General features: G+C 41.6%; 1 protein-coding gene across 1 annotated transcript; it reads right to left on the bottom strand.

The window, feature by feature from the left end:
* Positions 1-1,996: 1,996 nt before the first annotated feature.
* chrna4b (cholinergic receptor, nicotinic, alpha 4b) lies at positions 1,997-8,731 on the bottom strand. Its single transcript, XM_068749120.1, has 6 exons — positions 8,680-8,731; positions 6,880-7,031; positions 6,244-6,288; positions 6,056-6,165; positions 3,376-4,813; positions 1,997-2,122 (listed from the first exon to the last, which is right to left on the bottom strand). Exons 1-6 carry the CDS (start codon positions 8,729-8,731, stop codon positions 1,997-1,999), a joined length of 1,923 nt encoding a protein of 640 aa, XP_068605221.1.
* Between the last annotated feature and the right edge of the window lie 6,564 nt (positions 8,732-15,295).

Below are 15,295 nucleotides of genomic sequence, written 5' to 3' on the forward strand. Positions count from 1 at the left end.
GAGCCATTAATTAAATCATGGTTCCACTGAATTAACAGTGGAAGGATCACCCGGTTATTGCATTTAATTCTGAGAGAAACTTTGAAGTCAGTATAATATTTTATGAAAATATAATTAATTATCTCCGCCAAGGAGGTTTTGATGCCGTTTGTCTGTCTGTCTGTCTGTCTGTTAACAGGGTTAGGGTTAGGGTTGAAATAAAATCTGGAGATGGGTCTGATTTAAATTTTGAGACTGATCCGGATACGTCTCTATACAAACAAATGAGGAGGTAAATGAGCTGCTTTGCGGAGGTTTGCGGTCTACGAGTGCTTTTCGAGTTAAAAATAAAAATACTTTTGTACATGCTAATTCAAGCTAGTGTAATGCAGTCTGCTGCAAAAAATAAACAGTCATAAAATAATAATATGATATGAGACACTGTTTGATAGTATTTTGTTTAAAATGGAGTTTGTGGAATAAAATCTGCCAGTGATATTGTGGAAAGATTCAGTTCACTCCCCCAAATGTTTGATATGTTACATGAATACAGACAAGATCAAGATATCAAGGCAGCATTAAGAAAGACAAACAAATGCTTAGCTTCATTAGATCATCGAATGAGTGCAGGAAGGCAGGAGTCGGAGGTCCATTCAGTACGCAGTAAAAGAAAAAACACTGCATCGACAGGAAGGAGGGAATTACGTAAATAAATAGAATGCAAGAATAGGACATTCAGAACTAGTCACGACAGGGATTGAATTGTTGTTTTTACTTTCTGGGCTGGGCTGGAAAAGTGATGCTCAGACTGACCAGCTGGCAAACAATATTAATACGTGTTGTCTTTGCTAATAATGAATACAAGATACCTGTAAATTATGAAAGGAAGAAATCCTTAAATATGCCTCTTACTCAGTTAATTAAAAAATAAGGGTCAATTACAGATTAACTGTGTGAATTCCTTCAGCTTTTAAGATTTATTATGAAAAGTCGAAACAAAACAGTCCCAGCAGTAAGATAATTATTAATTATTATCAATACAATTAAAAGGTCCTAATTAAATCAATGTCATTAATAACAAAAATACTTATTTTTGTATGCTTATTATTATTAATACAAAAACTACTGATTAACAAGTGCATCCATTCTTCTGGACATGTTTCCATCTTCAGCTTTTCATTCCTTTCACCATCTGCTACAGTCGAAATTCCTCAATGCATTTTGTGCACCAAAAAGAGTTTTGTTATTTTTTTACTCCAGAAATTCATTAAGGTTCCTGTCAAATCTAAATACCTGATAGTGCAACATGCAAGAAGCTAGCTTTGTTTATTGAAAATATAATACAAATGCCTTCAGAGTTAGGGTGGCTTTTTTTCCTCTAAAAATATAAATTTACCTTAAACTGTACACATTGGTCCATAACATTAACAATTATTGGTTTGAAAGCAGCTCCACCAAAAAAAAAAAAAAAGCAGAATGATATTACAAAGCCTTTTGGGATTACCTCCCAGTTAATAACAAAAGCGCTTCAGTTCAACATCTTAAAGAAACGGAATTGATGTGTTTCTAACTGCTATGGATGGGAAATCGCAGACAGCTATGGGTACTTGTCTATGAAGACATCAACATTTATTCTTTTTTTTTGGGTGCGACCAGTTGAGCTTTTTTACTGCTCAATGTCAGAATGTACATATTTGGGTATTTTCTGTCCTTTTCAGGTAGTTTTCTGCTCCAACAGGAGTATAAGTATCTGGACTCCCTAGCAGGCATTTAGAACTGAAGAAGCCTCTTGGATGAGAGGCAAAACGTCTTCAATCACACTCGAACAAGTCCAGTAGATCCTTTGATTTTTGCTCTTCGTGATTTATCTCGACCTGGACGACTGAGAACCTCCACAGATTTGTAGTTAGAGTAAAAATATTACTAAACATTAACTAATGGTAAATATTCTTTTTTTTTCTTTAACATTATGAGACTGTGTGTCTTCCAGTCAGAGTTGCTCTTCCTTCAGCAGTTTTTAGATCATTCCAGCCAGCCAGGGTGGAAGAAAGAGACCCACAGATCCCAGTATACAGACCAGTATAAACATCCAGAGGAATATCCTGTCAATGACCATGGCCACGTACTTCCAGTCCTCCTTTACCTAGCAGAGAAAAGACAACAGAGAGGGACATTTCACACCACACCACCTTCCTTTTTTTCTACAAAGATGCTATTCATTTGATTTGACAATGAAAATAGAATCGGCACGTAAAAACACATTTTACGTGTCAAAGGGGAGACATCACATGAACAGATACTTTGGGTAAGGCCTCCGTAAATGTCAAGTGTCTGATGGCAATTTTCTCCAGGAATCCTTCAACTATATTAAGTAAATCAGATGGACAGTACTTTGCAGGATGTTACAGTCAATTATGAAAGATGGCAGCCCAGTGGCATGCGCTGGAATTGGATTGGCATTTTTCTCCAAAACCTGGCAACCTCATTATGATCAAATTAAACTGTAATGAACTCTTTGAGATGCGACATAAACGATCATTTTGCTGTCAACTATTATGTAATTACTAATTTTTATTTTATTTAACACTCCGCATCAAGAGCTCCAGGTGTTGTATTATGTAACTAGAGTTCCTGGGCATAATCTCTCATGGGATGGATGTAGATCTCGTGGCACTATATGCTGGTGTGAATAAGTAGAGTATCCTCTCCTGATTTCCTCTATTTTCACAATCAGAAGAAATATATTTGTTCCAACACTATTTCTCATGCTCTGGGACTTCACAAATCTGCAGTGAAACCAGAAACCAGCCTTGTTCCAGCAGAAGCAGCATCTTATCAGTCCCAGTTCATCCAGGAAGTCATAAAAGATCCTAATGAAAGCATCCAAGGAGCTGGAGAGCTTGTTCTCCTCAAGGTGGCATCCATCAGAGGCATTTGATGGGACAGCCAGAGAGATAGGCTCATCTGATTTTTTTCAAATATTATATATATATTTTTTCTCTTGATTTGTATTCATTTGACAGGAAGGCTAAATAAAAGTGGTGACAGGAAACAGGGAGAAAGAGTGTGGGGGGGGGGGTAGGCGTTTATCTGAGACTTTTGGTTGTCATTGTAAATTGTTCTTAATAAAAGCCTGTGAGAAACAGCCAACATTATTGATGTTTGCTTTGCTGGCGAGTTGCATTTGAGAGATGTTTGCTTTTGTTTCGCAAAGTTGTCAACTTTCTACCGAGCTAATGTAGCCTGCCTCATTATTAATGCATGTCCTGTTGCAACAGCTGTAATAATGATGAATATCAAAAGCTTTCAGTTCTGAATTACAATTTGAAATTATAAGGGTGTAAATATATATATGGCAATCTTCCACACCGATGCTTAAAAATGAGCAGAACCTACTGAAAAATCTGCATCCTCAGCCCTGAGATGATCAGCGATGTATTGAACTCCCTCTATGGCCCGTTGCATAGCTGGAGAAAAAGCTGGGACCACAGGCTCCTTTTGGGTACTTCTGTTTTTCGTGGACTCTGCTGTGAGGGTTTCTGCCAGGTGATCAGTAGGAACATTTTTCTTTGCCCACCCTGCTATCCTAGAAACCCCCTGACCCTCATCATGCTGACAACAGTGCTGGAAGCTGTGGGAACGGCACAGGTGCCCAGCTGCCGGAAGAAATTCTTTCTGTTTCTTCACCATGTGCTCTACGCTGAGGGAGCGCCCATTTGGCGCCATTGCATTGGGTTCCCCCTTGGATAGGCTGCAGATTGGGACCAGCGGTAGATTTGGGGGCAAGGACACTTGGGAAGAAAATGAGGCGGGAGAGCTTTGTCCACGTTGAGGATGTTTGTCAGAGAGAACTGAATACTGACCCGACAGGGACTGGCAGAAAATGTTGGACTTCCCTGAGTGATTGTCCTTGTTGCAGTTCCCAAGAGGGGAAAACGGTGGCGATGGAGAACAAACAAGAATGCTTGGACTGTTCGATGCAGTCTTTGGGAGTGAATTCTCTGCCTGGCCTATTTGTCTCAACCCCGACTCTAGCCCCGCCCAAAAGGCCTGCGAGTTGCCCGTTGTGGATATGGTGGCGGGACGGTGCATCATCTCGATGAGCTTCTTGCAGTGCTGCTTGGCCGTGCCTGGTGGACGCTTCATAAACAGGATCCTGGGAACAAAGTCCAAAAATACCCTCCGCACCCAGTGAGGCATGCTGTGCGTTTGTGACGATCTGTGATGCACGTTTAATACAAAGACAGTGATGACGATGGAGAGCGTGACAAAGACCATAGTGAACAACAGGTATTCACCAATCAGTGGAATCACCAGTGATGTGGACGGTATGATCTCTGTGATCAGCAGCAGAAATACTGTTAGGGACAGTAGCACAGAGATACACAAGGTGATCTTTTCTCCACTTTGTGATGGCAAATAAAAGACCAGCACTGTCAGACAGGAGATGAGAAGACAGGGGATGATGAGGTTGATCGTATAGAACAGAGGAAGCCTTCGTATGATGAAGTAGTACGTGATATCAGCGTAGATCTCCGTGCAGCATTCATACTTTTTGGTATTGTATTTAGCCACTGCGTTTACAATGACCCACTCGCCACTCTCCCAGTAGTCCACCTGGTCCACATTGCCAGCCATGCTGATCAAATCAATCTTAGCACGGTCATAGGTCCACGAGCCAAACTTCATCTTGCAGCTTTGCTGGTCAAAAGGGAAAAAAGTGACATCGATGCTGCAGGAGGATTTGTAAATGGCGGGTGGCATCCACTTAATCTGGCCGTCAGAGAACAGATGGGCCTTTGTGAGGTGAGTTACCGCAAAGTCACCATCGGCACTGCACAAAAAGAAAAGGCTGTGAGTGGAAAGTTGCATTTTAAGAATTTAATTACAGACAAATCGGAAAGCAATACTTTAAAAATAATAATAACAATAATTTCACCAACTTTGGGGTGGGGGGTATAATATTCTATGAATAATGTTTCCAACATCAAGAACAAACTTTGACATTCAGCATCACACTTCATGAAAATAAAGATTATTCATACAGATGTTGCACCCACTGCTTTCTGTTCACTACAATGAAAAAGCTCATTTCAATGATTGATCATTTTGTGTGACAAATAAATACAATTGCATTTATGTCCCTGATTATCTTTAAAAATCATAAAATAAGCAAACATGGCCACCACAAATGTATTCATTAATTAGATGAAATTATTATTTATATTATCATTATTATTATTGAGTTTGATCCATCACTCTGAAATCGTCTATTATACCTTCATTCTGCTCAGTCACAGATCTTTCGATAAAAGCTCACTGAAGGGTAACACTGCTCACCAACACACACAGGCCAGGAGCTTCGCTACCTCTGCATGTTCTTTAGTTGGATTTAGTGTTTCATTAAAATGAAATTAAAGTAGGTATTTTGGTGCAGTCACAGATTTCGGTGTAAATATATGCTATATCCACTGCTGTATATGCTATATCATTTTAATCAATCATCACCGGCACACGCTTCCATCTTGGCTGTGTATCGGTACTGTATTGTAATTTACCCCCCACCCATCACCACACACACACACACACACACACCCAAAGGTCATTGCATCTGCATGTCTGCTTAGTATTGCAGCTCCTCCACCAGCATCTCCGGTTGTAGTTAAGAAATATTCTGTGACCATTCAGTCTGACAGTGTAATGAGCATTTCATTGATCATGATTTATCCGACTGAAATGGGAGTTATCACACTTTTTAGAAATAAATGTGTGAAATTCAACCACCTTTACACAACGTATTGTATACTTTATGTGAAACGTGCTGCAATTCCTTTCTATGAATGTAACCATTAAATCCGACCTTGCCAACGTTTATGTAATTGAATTACTTATTGACATTGGGCAGGACAAAATGTTTGCGTTTCCCAGTCACAGCATCTGTTGGAAATAAATCATCATAACCTGAGCATTAATTGATACGTTATTTGTTTGGCCTGCAAAATGGAGACAATGAAGATTCCAGCATTCCTTTTCGCTTCATCACAAACCAAACAGCAGGTTATTGATAGGCGCTCACTTGTTGTAGAGAACAATGTCTGGCCTCCAGATGAGCTCGGAGGGAATGCGGATGGAGGTGACGTTTTCATATTCCTCTGGGTTCCAGCGGAGTTTGTAATCGTTCCATTCCTGAGAGGAAGCATTCATCTCATTTAGGAGCTGCAGCTACTCGCTGTGGGTCATGTTTTGTCTCTCGTCATCTCATACCTGCTTGACCCAGACGTTTGTGGTCATCATCTGGTTCTTCTCGTCCTTATTTCATGTCAGAAGAAGAGAACATATTGTGATGGTTTATCACGATCGGCCTGAACCGTTAAGTGTTGCTTACACACAAATCAAATCAGAATGCCTTACCCTACTATTTATTGATTAGTTGCTTAATACACCTCTGCAGTGCTCGATACAAAAACAGCTTCGCCGTACTGCTGTTTGCTCCTTTGCCGCCTTCCCCAGCTCGTTCTCGGCTACACCTCAGAACTGGCAGTTACTGAAAACGCTCCGTGCAAAAAGACACTTTCACCCACTGACTGTCACTATACCAAGTGCACGTTGCAACCACTGTCACCTAATTACATGTCAAAAACCTGCTGAATTCTGCCCACGGTGATGTGTCTTTGTAAATATTCAATTTCCAAGATGCACCAGGCGACATTTCAGGTCTCCAGAGTCGAGCGTAAAACCTTAAACTTTGGGGCATTGAGTCTTTCCACCACTGTTAGAATACACTTCATTAATAAGCTAATACATCAGATCAGGAGACATTAGAATGGTGACATAACACTTCGTCTGAAAATGAAGTAAAGTGATGAAGAACCAAGGAAAGGTAATGGCGATGTTACTTACCACATCAATAAGCTGGGCAATAGACAGTCCAAAGTGAACTAGCACGGTGTCCGTGGTATTTTCCACAGGCCGGGAGAGCTTGTTGTAGTGGGCAAACAGATCCTGGAGCAGCCGCTCTTCAGCATGGCCACGGGGTCCAATTTGAGGCAACACTGAGTGGAGAGGAGGGAGATTTGACAAATGGCATTATGTTATGTTATCATTGAAGTCGTCATGGAAACTTAAATATTATTAGCATTATAATTAATGCTGTTAGTCCTCTGTGGTGCACGCCGAGCCAGTTTAAATAAGCTCTCATTTGCAGATCTATCAAATAGAAAACATGAAATGCATGAAATGCAAATGCATAGATTTAATATAGCAATCTGCAATGGATGCAGTTGATGCAGCCATTCCACAGTACGTGCATCCCGCTACAGCAGACGCAGAGTGCAATCTGAAAGAATGGTGACCTCTGTTATAAAGGTGGCGTGCGGTTACACAAGACTGGATCGGAGCGACTACACGGGCAGGGTCGGAGGGGGAAAGGAATCCGAGAACATCCGCTGTGTCTCAAACAGACACACTGATGGAGCGATCGGTCGTGGCGTCGCGTCCCCTCCTTGGCGTCCTCCAGTGTCTCCGTGCCACAGCCGCTCTAATGGATCAACTCAATCCCACACACACACACACTGTAAAGAATCAGCTCACACAGCACTGAGGATGGAATAAAAAGAACCAGGAAAAATTAAAGAAATGTCCTGGGAATCATATGGAACAATGCCCTTTGTGTTCTCGGATGTGTGTGTTTCATATCTAATTTGCCATTCCTCTACTGTGGACATTGTTAACAATACATCATCGATGATCTATCTAGGACAAAGATGCTCTGCAGCTCTAACCTGCATCTTGAAACGTGCTTTCTTTCATGCTGCTGGCCTCCCGCCCAGGATCTGCTACCCACTCAATCATAGCCAATGGGCTTTCTCTAAATTGCCAGAAAACTGTCAACTTCAACATTTAAAGGCTCGAGATCAATATTTTATTAAATTGATATATTTCTTTTCTTAAATGACATGCACGAAATAATATAAAATGACACCACTGTCAATTAAATTGAAAAGGAAATATCGAACCTCGTAAAACAAAGGAAAGTATGGTGCAGCTGCCTAAATTAAATAAACACAAAAATGGTTGCGCTATTTCTGGGCACATACTGATCTCAGGTAAAGAAGAACACGCCGGGAGGCTCCCAATCAGCTAATTGATTGGATGGCAGAGCATAGACAGTGTCCTGACTTTCACTTTTATCTGGACGCGTTATCAAAGCGGCTGGGCCCAGTTCTGTCCTGATGTGATCAATGGACTCCCATAAGGTAACGATGCAGGAGCAGCAAAGACCACTTTGTACACGAGTGAGTCCTGCTCCTGAACCGGGAGGCGAGAGCTTGTTAACAGATCTCTAGCCAACAGAGGGAGTTATTACCGCCTTACTGAATAAAGACTGCAGGAAAAACCCTTTGTTTTTATCCTCTCTACCTTATAATTCTGATGAATTATAAGACTGAAACTTAATTAGGCACTGGAATGAAATAATTGGGGCATGGGGGGTCTTGTATTTTATTAAAAATAAAATTATTTGTCCTTAAAACTAATTCTTGATTCATGCAATACTCTTCCCTAATGATGAAAAAAACAACATTGATGTACTTACAACCACTGGTCAAGGTATCAGCTGCTTTGCCAGTGAATCCAGGCCACCTGCCCCTAATAACTTTTTCACAGTCACTTATGTTAAATGAAGCAAAGTCTGTGATTTACCTGCAGGACAAAGACTGAAGAAGAGTAAGCTCAAACAGCTGAACGAATCCATCGTCCTCAGTCGTGTCCAACTCTGGGAGCAAACTCCCTCGACGTCAGCTGGACTTCGCTCGCCCGTCGGTCCTGGAGCATCAGGTCTTCAAGAAAAAGACAGAGGAGGTCACGTTGGTCCAGCTCAGCCCTGGGTTTGCTGATCCTCCTGAGGCCACGTGTCCATCCCCTTAGTTTCTCATCTGTCCGGTCTGTGTCCGTGTGGTCGAGTTGATGCAACACCTGAAGGTCCCTCCTTGCTCCGCTGGCAACCGTCATCCAAGTGTGTCTGATCCGTCTCTTCTCCATCCTCCCGGTCTACTGTTACTCCCTCTCTCTCCTCTCATCTCTCCGCCTCCTCGTCTCATCTCCCTCTCCAGCTCTCCCCATCTCTCTCCCTCACACACCTCATTATATGTTTGCATTCTCCCCTTCCCTTAAGCTTATTTTCTCCCCCCCCCCCCCCCCCCTTCCCCCCCTCCCAGTTTTTATCTCTCCACTTTTTTCTTTGTGAACAAGGGAAACATTTTGTTTCGCAGTCTCTGTGTGCTTGTGTGTGAGGGACAGTGAGGATGTATTTGCTGAGTGTTTCTTACCAATATATATACAGTGCTGTGTGTGTTACTGCAGATCAGTCGTTCATATGAGGTCAGTTTCATTGTGTTCGTATCCCTGGATTCTCCTCCCAGCCCTGTTTCACCCAGATATCATCTAACATCCCCTCAGCCTACTCCTCCTTTTCTCACTGACACAACCTTGAGTTACAGCTTAACAATAATATTAATGATAATATAGATTTTGTCAATCTTTGATTTCAAAACTAAAAAGAATAAAATACAGCAGCTTCATTATGATAGATCTCAAGAAATAATAGATAAAAATGATTCTATTTATTTATTTATTTATTCTAATTCAAGACATTGATTTGGTGGTGGCTAACAGTGACTTGAAGAGGAATAACTTTCTCTTGCCTGGTGTGCCACCAGAGCACAGATGTGTGTCCTTTTTAGGGATATCCCCATCAGATTTTGTTTTTACCCCTGAGTCAGAATCATTTTATTTTGAACCGATACCGAGTCCCGATCTGATACTTCTCTAATACTTTTTATTTTTATTAAAGAAGTTAAGAAATGGATCCAGGCCGCGTCGGGCGATAATCCCTCCAAGAAAAGAAAGGCCGACTCGGCTACTGATACGGAAGATCTCGGCAACGAAGATGTTCCGACTAGCGTACTGGACTCCATTAATAAAAAACTGGACGTCCTCGGCGTGCTTCACGCCGACGTTAAAGATTTGAAGGCTAGCTTGGAGCTCGCGTATGGTATGATGGCTGAGCTTCAGCGCGAGAACATCGAGCTACGCTCCTCCGTTGCGACTGTGTCAGTCGAAATGGAGAAGATTAAAACAGAAAATAAGACGCTCAAAGAGACAGTCCTGGACATTCAGTCGCGCAGTATGCAAGACAATTTAATATTCTCAGGCATCTCAGAGAGCGCCGCGGACAACCCAGAGTCCTTAATTAAAAACTTTATGACGACGTCACTGAAAATTCCCCCGGAGACGGTAAGTACAATCTCCTTTCACCGCGTCCACCGCCTCGGAGCCCGTAGAGGCGATAGGCCCCGTCTTATTATCGCCAAATTTGAACACTTTAAACATAAAGTGCTGTTAAAGAGCAAAGGACGGGAGCTTAAAGGAACCTCTTTCGGGATGAATGACCAGTTCCCGAGAGAGATCAACGAGCGGCGAAAGGTACTGTATCCGATCATGAAGCAGAATAGGCAGAAGGGCAAACTGGTTGTGGATAAACTATATATCGACAACCAGCTGTACCGAGACCCTGCCACCACCCCCTGGCTATTCTGAGTCAGAAACACCTGTAATTATTCCATTCAGCTAAGAATTAGAGGCATTTTCATGTGGATGAGGATTATGCTTTAACATAATGCTCGTCAATATGTGTAGGTGTAGTTATGTTTTGGTGTATATGTAGATGGTTATGTATGTATGTATATGTATTTATATATGTGTATGTCCGTATATATATATATATGTGAAATAGAGAAACAAATGATCCAAAACTCACTGGGCTATTAGGAATTAATGTATTCCTCTTGTCCCAACTCTCCCCTCAGATCCACTCCCCCCCCCTCACTGCTCCCCCTCCCTTTCACTCACCCCTCCCCTCTTCCCACACACACACCCTCTATGTCTATCACTTGTTTGTTATACTTGTTTATGTATCAGTGTTCTTGATTCTACTGTGCACGCATTTAAGACTCTTTATATCCCTCTCAGCTATCCAACCATCCAACACCTTGACTTTAACTTATCACATGCAGAGAATAGTAAGCAGCTTACAGAGATACACACATTTAGACCTGACTGCTCACCATCGGTATGTCTAAGTTAATTTTGGTATCTTGGAATGTGTGTGGCGCTCGCTCTCAGGCAAAAAGAATCAACATCTTAGACCATCTCTCAAAATTAAAAGCAGACATTTGTCTCCTAAAAGAAACCCATTTACAAAAATCAGAAGAGAAATTACTCACAGACACAAATTTCAGTCAAGTTTTTTCTGCCTGCTATAACAGCAGACAAAGAGGAGTCTCTATATTAATACACAAGAGACTACTCTTCACGTTAAACAACACTGTAACGGATCCAGAGGGCCGATACATTATTATTCAGGCAACCGTATTCAATAAATTATACACAATTGTGAATCTGTACGCTCCTAATAGTGATGATTCGGCCTTCTTCCACACATTGTTCTCCCAGCTACTCGAGCTAACAGCAGAATCAACTATCATCATCGGCGGAGACTTCAACACAGTTCTAAATCCATCAGTAGATCGCTCCAGTACTACAGTACACACGAGGCGTTCACAATCAGCCAAAGTACTACTGGAATATATGGATGATTTTGGCCTTGGCGACGGCTGGAGATTAAAAAATCCAATGAAGAGGGAATACACGTTCTTTTCTTCTGTGCACCGTTCATTCTCAAGAATTGATTATTTTCTCACAAATAATTCTGTGATTGAGAATATTTCTACTAAAATTAATCCAATAATTATCAGCGATCATGCTCCGGTCACGCTTACCTTACAAATCGCAGCGACCTTTAAACCCCCGTCGACGTGGCGCTTTAACACCTCTTTGCTTAAAGATGCAGAATTTGATAGGGTCATAAGAGGAGAGTGGGCAGACTATCTGGAAACAAATGACTCTCCAAACTCATCTCCGTCTTTACTCTGGGAAGCAGGGAAAGCTGTAATCAGAGGTAAAATTATATCATATGCCTCTTACAAAAAAAAACAGGAACAGAAAATGGAAAAGGAATTAGAGGAGAAAATTAAACTATTAACCGATGCTTACGCAGCGAACTCAAGCAATCAAATGTGGACTGAACTACAAAACACAAAACTAAAACTAGATGATATATTATCAAAGAAAACAGAGTTCATATTACAACAATTGAGATACAACGACTTTGAATATAATAACAAATCAGGCAAGTTTCTGGCGAATCAACTCCAACGTAACAGAGAAAGATCTCTCATAACAGCAATTAAAGGGTTAAATGGTGAGTGCACGCAATCACCAGAAGAAATCAATCAGATATTTTACACGTTTTACCACAACTTGTATTCAGCAGCTAATAAACCCAACCTGGAGGATATTGAGGCATTTTTCAGTAATCTGAATATGCCTCAACTATCAACAGAGTATAAGAACATTCTGGAAGCTCCGCTGTCTATAAATGAACTCCACAGCGCCCTAGATGGTATGCCTAACGGCAAAGCACCAGGCCCGGACGGCTTCCCGGCTGAATTTATGAAGCATTTCTGGACCATGTTAGCGCCGTTATTCTTTAGATCAGTGACAGAAATGAAAAACAATGGTCATATACGACCCCACATGAATACAGCAGCAATTAAACTTCTACTGAAGCCGGACAAAGACCCCACCCTCCCTTCAAGCTACCGACCTCTATCATTAATCAACGCCGACATCAAAATTATAGCAAAGGCACTCGCATCCAGGCTGGAGACAGTGATCCCGTCTGTAATTCACAGCGACCAAACAGGATTCATTAAAGGTCGACATTCCACCAACAATATTAGAAGACTGCTAAATCTGATCAGTATGTCGCAGCGACTTGGAAAAAAGGCAGTGGTTGTATCGCTGGACGCAGAAAAAGCCTTTGATAAAGTTAGCTGGTCCTTCCTCTTTGCCGTCCTACACAAGCTTGGGTTTGGAGAGTCATTTATTCACTGGGTGTCAGTATTATATAACTCTCCCAAAGCGACCGTAACCACCAACGGGATTACCTCACAGAGCTTCACCTTGCAGAGAGGTACCAGGCAGGGCTGCCCACTCTCTCCTTTATTATTTGCAATATTTATTGAACCCCTAGCAGCAGCAGTGCGGCAAAATACCAGGATTAAGGGAATCAACACTGCGGTGTCAGAACACAAAATCAATTTATATGCTGATGACATCTTGCTTTATTTACAAGAACCCTCGGATTCGCTGCAGGAAGTATTCAAGTTGATAGCTAAATTTTCACAACTTTCAGACTATTCCATCAATTGGACAAAATCAACATTACTTCCCATTACAGAAAAGTCATGGAACCCTGCAGACCAGGACCCAAACTACTCCTTTCCTACGGGCAATTTAAAGTACTTGGGCATTAATATTTCACCTAAACTGTCTGAGTTAACCCGATTAAACTTCACCCCACCTCTGGATAAAATCAGCCGTGATCTGAAGCGTTGGAATAACCTCCCGATATCCCTTTTGGGAAGAAAAGCCACCATCAAAATGAAAATTTTACCACAAATAAATTATTTATTTTCAATGATTCCGTTTAAACCAACTTCCAACTGCTTCCAGTCGTTGGATTCAGCCATCACCAAATTCTACTGGAAAAATAAAAAAGCAAGAATTAGTCTATCTACCCTTCAGAGGAGTAAATCTAAAGGAGGCCTGGAAGCCCCAAATTTTATGAATTATTACTTGGCTAACCAGCTACAATATCTTGTACTATGGATGCACCCGAATAGAGACTCTAATTACTGGTTAGAATTGGAACAGAAGGACTGCAAGGATATTAGACTCGCAGATCTCCCCTTTATCACAACAACCATTAAACGGCATAACTGTTTTAAAAACCCGATGATTTCTTCCACCTTGTCCGCCTGGTGGAAAGCGTTAGAAGTTACAAATTCTAAACTGGAACCCTGCATGTTCTCTCCAATCTGGAATAACCCTGACTTTCAGGCTAGCAATCAACCTTTACATGTAGGTATGTGGGAACAGAAGGGAATCTCTCAACTCCATCATCTCTTTCATGACAATACGTTTATGTCATCTACAAAATTGTTCCAAAAATATGAACTCGGAAGCGGAAATTTCCTTTACTATCTTCAGGTAATGAATACAATTAAGAAAAGAATTCCAACGCTCCGGGGCCCGCCTCAGCCACCTGTATTTGTTATGGAAGTCACAAAGATTTCCCCGACAGTTAAAAAGACCCTTTCTAAGATTTATAAACTCCTCTCAAGCACAGATACGTTACTTCTTCCCATCTCAAAATGGGAGACGGATCTGTCACTAACCTTAGATCATGACTTTTGGACACAAATCTGTGAAAATGTATTTAAAATGACAAAACACAGAAATCTTCAACTCATCCAGTATAAGATCCTTCATAGAACACACATTACTCAATATATGATGAAGAAAATGGGCTTTTCTGAATCTGACATCTGCTCTCAATGCTCCCAAAATACTGCTGACACTTATTTCCATGCCCTATGGTTGTGCTCACCCGTCCAGGATTTCTGGGTCGCAGTATCACATAGACTGTCGTCCATCTTAGATTGTACGTTCCCTTTATCTCCGATCACTTGTCTACTCGGTGACTTGGCAGAAATCGTTATTTCTAAGAAACATACGCACCCCACACTCGCAGCCCTCGCCATCGCCAAGAAAACAATCCTCGTTAACTGGAAAAATAAACAGTCTTTAAACATCAATCATTGGTTGAATCTCCTCATAGAACACATATCAATGGAGAAAATCTCTGCTTCCAAAAAAATAAATAAAAAACATTTGAAATATTTTACAGAAAGTTGGTCTCCTTTTATTAAATCATTAAATATAAATATTACAACCTGATTCTGCCTGCTAGCGAAAGCCACCACAACGATGTAAATGGTAATGCTGCTTGTTTCTGTTTTCTGTATCCAGGACCGAGTGGATCTCAGAAATACATCGCCGCCCAGCCATTCTAACTTTCTATGTTTCAGCTCCAGTCTCCAGCTCAATGTTCTTCACACAAGGATGGTTGATCTCCGGGGCTGTTGGCATGCTGGGCTAACTCTTCAGGGGCTGTCCCCGTGGCTTGATATGTGCAACCCGGCTCCTCGGGTCTCTGCTGGGTGGCGCATGCTTCTCGGGCGGCCGCCGGTGTTCCGCTAGGCTGCCATGCGGGCGTGCTGGTCTATGCGTTCGGGATGGCACTGAGCTGGCGCAGTCTGTCACTCCTCTGCTGGTAGTAGCGGCCGGGGTC

Source organism: Brachionichthys hirsutus, chromosome 2, assembly GCF_040956055.1.
Source record: "Brachionichthys hirsutus isolate HB-005 chromosome 2, CSIRO-AGI_Bhir_v1, whole genome shotgun sequence".
Taxonomy (NCBI): Eukaryota; Metazoa; Chordata; class Actinopteri; order Lophiiformes; family Brachionichthyidae; genus Brachionichthys; species Brachionichthys hirsutus.